Here is a 6,000-nt window from a genome sequence, read left to right on the forward strand (position 1 = left end):
AGTTTGAATTAGAAGTATTTCTTGAGTGAATCATTGGTTGAAGTGTCAAGTTGGAATTAGAAGTATTTTTTGAGTGAATCATTGGTTGAAGTGTCAAGTTGGAATTAGAAGTATTTCTTGAGTGAATCATTGGTTGAAGTGTCAAGTTGGAATTCGAAGTATTTCTTGAGTGAATCATTGGTTGAAGTGTCAAATTGGAATTAGAAGTATTTCTTGAGTGAATCATTGGTTGAAGTGTCAAGTTGGAATTCGAAGTATTTCTTGAGTGAATCATTGGTTGAAGTGTCAAGTTGGAATTCGAAGTATTTCTTGAGTGAATCATTGGTTGAAGTGTCAAGTTTGAATCAGAAGTATTTCTTGAGTTAATCATTGGTTGAAGTGTCAAGTTGGAATTAGAAGTATTTCTTGAGTGAATCATTGGTTGAAGTGTCAAGTTGGAATTAGAAGTATTTCTTGAGTGAATCATTGGTTGAAGTGTCAATTTGGAATTAGAAGTATTTCTTGAGTGAATCATTGGTTGAAGTGTCAAGTTGGAATTAGAAGTATTTCTTGAGTGAATCATTGGTTGAAGTGTCAAGTTGGAATTAGAAGTAGTTCTTGAGTGAATCATTGGTTGAAGTGTCAAGTTGGAATTAGAAGTATTTCTTGAGTGAATCATTGGTTGAAGTGTCAAGTTGGAATTAGAAGTATTTCTTGAGTGAATCATTGGTTGAAGTGTCAAGTTTGAATTAGAAGTATTTCTTGAGTGAATCATTGGTTGAAGTGTCAAGTTGGAATTAGAAGTATTTCTTGAGTGAATCATTGGTTGAAGTGTCAAGTTTGAATTAGAAGTATTTCTTGAGTGAATCATTGGTTAAAGTGTGTAGTTGGAATTAGAAGTATTTCTTGAGTGAATCATTGGTTGAAGTGTCAAGTTGGAATTAGAAGTATTTCTTGAGTGAATCATTGGTTGAAGTGTCAAGTTGGAATTAGAAGTATTTCTTGAGTGAATCATTGGTTGAAGTTTCAAGTTTGAATTAGAAGTATTTCTTGAGTGAATCATTGGTTGAAGTGTCAAGTTGGAATTAGAAGTATTTCTTGAGTGAATCATTGGTTGAAGTGTCAAGTTGGAATTAGAAGTATTTCTTGAGTGAATCATTGGTTGAAGTGTCAAGTTTGAATTAGAAGTATTTCTTGAGTGAATCATTGGTTGAAGTGTCAAGTTTGAATTAGAAGTATTTCCAACCATCACTAAGTTGAGACAGTAGACCTCAACGGCGTGAAGCTAATTGAGATTTTTTTAAAGAAATGTTATAGCCGGGATCATATTAAACACAAACATGTTTAGAGAAGCCTTTCGTTTACGACGACAAAGGGTTTACATTAATATTCAGGAAGTCTGTGTGTGTGTGTGTGTGTTTGCTTGTTGTCAAGAGAGACTTGAGAAAAAATCATTTATAGTAGTGGTTCTCAAATTCCTTTCTACCCTGGATTATCTTAATAAAGTCAAAACTTGCCGACAGACCCAAAGTGATACATGAATGCATACTATTTATAAATTACACATGTAAAACAAAGTATATATTTCTCGGAAGAGTGTTTATTGAAATTATAACTTTCGTTTGAAATAATGTTTTTAAAAAAGTATGACTGGTATAAGGTTGTTGAGATTTTGTAAGTGTATATAGATTTGTGATGAGGTTTATTACAGTAATGAATCCATATTGAATGTTAAGTAGCGAGGTTAAATGTTGCTAACCATCTTATTTTGATCTTAGGACGAAGTGCGTGCTTTTAAATGCATGCACAATAGAATGTAAGTACTGAATAGAACCTATATTTTATTGTCAGTGTTTAAATGTGTACATTCCTTTTACCACTTCAAACGGCATTACTGAGTATGTAGTTGAAGGATGCCCATACGACTTTTTGAACATATATGATGGAAAAAATTCAAGTGCAAGATATTTTGGTCCATTCTGCACACCAGCACCAGGTTCAATAACATCATCTGGAGGTGTCATGCATCTTGTCTTTGTTTCTGATGGATCGGTGACAATGAAAGGATTCAGAGGGACATATGCTATTCAGAGTTAGTATTTCAAAAAGAATATTGTATTAATTCTGTTTGTGATAAAGATCATATAGATCAATGTAATGGAAAGCACATTTTAAACATAAGTTGAGAGTGTAATGAGCACAAGAGGAAATCTCAGGATTTTTTCAAATATAGGCCTGCTAGTTATTCTCATTATAATAGTAACATGGCATTTATGTAATGCAATTATTAGAAATAATTTTATAAAGAAAATAATTAATAGCTTTGTAATAAATTTATATTTCATTTCATTTTATTTTCTATCAAAGTAGAAATTTGATGTTGTGGGTCTGTGTCTAAAATACAACTGTATTATAATCATTTAATCATGCGTACAAATGACTTCTTAGTGCTAAAATGTTTTATTGGCAGATAAATGTCAAGTAAAGAACTGCTCTCACTCTTGTGAAGTTATTTCCACCAGTCCTAGAATTGAACAATGTGTCTGTCCAGTGTGGTCAAGACTTGACCCTAACAACAGCAGCAGAAGTCCGGAAATTAATGGTATTTTAATAAATATATATATATATATATATATATATATATATATATATATATATATATATATATATATAGGCCCCTATATGTGTAAGGCTAATTAATTAAATAAAATTCTTATTAAATGCCTCACTGCTGGTAATTAAATCCTCGACATATTTGTTTCACAGCTTGTAACGCTACGGTTACTGCCACTTCTGGATACATTGTGAGCCCTGGATACCCGAATTTCTATTCATTAGACTTCAGCTGTTATTGGATTATAAATTCGGCATCAGGTGGTCCAGTTACTTTTAGGTAAATATATAAATCTGTCTAAAATATTTCCAATAACTATTTAATTTATGACCTCCTCCAGGGTCACTTTCTTTGATGTACTAACATGATGAAATTTACAAAAGTCTGAAATTGATCTCGTTTCTTTATGTAAAGACAAATTTTCCGAAATATGTTTTTCTTCTTGTTTTTTCATCATTATTATTATTATTGTAAACATTAAATTGTACTCCACTCTCACCAGAAACCTTTGTTTTTTAATTACACTTCCTCCTATTAGCTTGCAAACTCTTTGATATGTGGACACTAGAAGAGTATTGAAACCAGCTCTAACTATTTTTCTAGAACTGTTACAGTTCATTTCGACACACGTTGAAACATCTTGCTTTGACCGTAACAAATCTTTGAAATATAATCATCATACAATGTATATTAGCTCACTTCTCAATCATTATTCAAATGTCTTTTTGTATTCAATGCTTTGATTAAAAATAGAAGTCATATGTAGAACTCATTAGCTGAGCTCAGCTGAGCATAAAAAAGATACACCACCTTAAAAAGATGGTATTAACAAAAAAAAAACTTAAATTATTACCATATTTGTCAACATAAGGTTAAAAAAATAACTTTAATATAATTATGTACATAAATTAGTAGATCATAAATGGTTAAGGTTCTGTGTTATCAGAAAATGTTTTTGTGTGTGTGTGTTTAAAAAATAAAGGGTGCCCATTGTTTCTATCAATTCATTTACCATGATTGAAGGGAGCTTTTCATTCATACTTTATGATAATGCAGTGTTTCCCACATTCTAATCCTAGTGTTGTTCTGCGATTTCTGAATAATTAACTACTAGCCCACCATGTCAATTACTCTCTCTAAAAAAATAAACGAAAAGTTCCACTAAATACTCAGAACTCTGCAAAGTGTTTGGTTAAGGGAAAAGTTTTGGAAACACTGTCATAGAGAATTTGAGCATTACAATTTTAAAGCTACAAAAGTAGTGAAGGTGGTGCAAACTCACCAGGGCACCATTGTAGACACAAAACTCTATGTCTACGTATAAGAAAACTCATGCAATGTTCGCGTCGACCCTATTCAAGAGCAGCAAGCAAGGCCTCTGGCGTCGAACGTAAATGAGCACTGGCGAACATACTTTAACATCTACATTCTTATGGTTGAAGTGGAAGTGTAGTTATTTGGGGCTTGTTGTTCTTAACTTCCAAAAATATTACATCTTGTCAAATCTATGTGCAACGCGGACCCATCGGGCCTGCTTACGCTGGTGATAGCTCGAACTCTCTTTCTAATCTTCTTTAAAAGTTAAATTTGTACAGAAGAATAAAATAGGATAATGGTCACCAGAAAATAGGATAATTTAGAAAAATACTATATATAAATATGTGGTTTTCAATAGAACATTCCATTTTATTATTTTTTTCCATTGTCAAAAGTATGTTTAAAATATTAGTTTATTGTCTGATATTACAGAAATGAAATTAATGAAGTTATTAAATAAATTATTAAATAAATAAATATTTACTTGGAATAATAACTAAACTTCTATTTTAAAATATTTTCTGTTGCCCAAATTATTTTTATCTATCTCCATTTTCTATTTTTCAATTTGTAGTATAACTGACATGAATACAGAGTCCAGCACAGGATGCATCTATGACTACGTCAGAGTCTTGGATGGTAACACTAGTGGCTCCAGAGCTATTGGACAGTACTGCGGTAACAGCTCACCTATTGCTCTTAGGTCAAGTGGTCAGTCTTTATATGTACAGTTCAGATCTGATATCTCAATAACTGGCAGAGGTTTCAAAGCCCAGTTTACCACATAATATGTTATCTCAAACAATCGCCGAAATTTAGCATAAAGCTAAAACCTGTAGAAGATTTATAGATGATAAACAAAATGTATTCTATTAACCTAACATAATCCATTATACCTTTCAACTTTGTGTACATTTTATTTGCATATGTTAATATGCAATGTTAATATACAAGTTGTATCCTTCAGCTGTGAGCGTGTCACTTTGAATTCACAAAACCCTCTACGTCAACATTAACCTTCAGTTTGTCTGTTTTCACCCATTTTAAAATTTTAAAGTCATAGCAGTGACCGAACCGTGTATCAGTTCTCTCTATTTCTTGCATGTTCTTTTGCACTTTACAGATATCGTCCTATATGCAAAGCCAGCTAGTGCGCTTTGCAGTGTTCTTCCAAATATTTCTTTAGTCTCACTCTCTTCCTTCTAAGCCTATACAATATACAAGTTGTGTCAATAGTCAGAAGGTTATCTTGAAGTTATAATAAAACCTGACCCTCCACTCTTCATGGTCCCATTACCCACCCCCTTTAAACATAGACTTTGCGAACCTTTTCTCTACCCGAAAATATTTGGAACTCTTCCCCCCCCCCACTGGAGCTAAGATAAAGCTTTACTATATTCAAGAGAAACAACAAAACATATGTTTATGACTTATTTAGATTACTTTGCCTTTTTAACACTTCTTTGTTGTTGTATAATAGAAACAAACAATTTTGTTCTCTGGCATTTACAGCATGATGTGGTGGAATACTAAACAATCTGTCTAAACAATATGATTTCTAATAAATATTTTTTTCCACTCTATCCCTGAGATGACGACCGCCACATCTAAAAATAATTAAACATATATTTTATTTTTTTGATGGTATTCAATAATTATAAAAATCTTTGACCTATAATAAATATTCAAACTTAAAGAAAATGTAATATTGTCTTTTTTATGTGTAATCTAATGTATAGAGCAAATAGTAAGAAGTATGTGTGTAGGTATGTTCCAAATAAAAATCAAAACTGTTTCACCTATCTTAATTTTTTTTTTACTGGAATGTTCCTTAGAAGCTAGCGGTGAACCTAAAATATGTAAAACTACCACAAGGTGAAGACTCTAATAAGAAACAAATGTACAACTGAGTTGGTGCAACGGACTTAATAGTATATAATTCGAATAGCCTTCTTGACATACATTTCAATAACGCCATTTATAATGTCGCTTGCATGCGCAGTGCAGTAATACAAATCAAATTAGTGTAAAAGGTCATAAACAGAACAATATTAAAGGTGTATTATTGATGTGCATGTTGACTATTAATA

At 31.9% G+C, this 6,000-nt stretch overlaps 1 protein-coding gene across 1 annotated transcript in view; it reads left to right on the forward strand.

Moving 5' to 3' along the window:
• The window catches only part of LOC106054907 (uncharacterized), an 80,797-nt gene extending 75,092 nt beyond the window's left edge, over window positions 1-5,705 (forward strand). Inside the window, exons 34-35 of the mRNA XM_056004319.1 lie at window positions 2,746-2,872; window positions 4,485-5,705. Coding sequence (XP_055860294.1) covers window positions 2,746-2,872; window positions 4,485-4,698 — 341 coding nt within the window. The 3' untranslated portion in view covers window positions 4,699-5,705. The remainder of the gene's footprint in view (window positions 1-2,745; window positions 2,873-4,484) is intronic.
• Window positions 5,706-6,000: the final 295 nt, after the last annotated feature.

The sequence above is a fragment of the Biomphalaria glabrata genome, chromosome 11, assembly GCF_947242115.1.
Source record: "Biomphalaria glabrata chromosome 11, xgBioGlab47.1, whole genome shotgun sequence".
NCBI classification, from domain to species: Eukaryota; Metazoa; Mollusca; class Gastropoda; family Planorbidae; genus Biomphalaria; species Biomphalaria glabrata.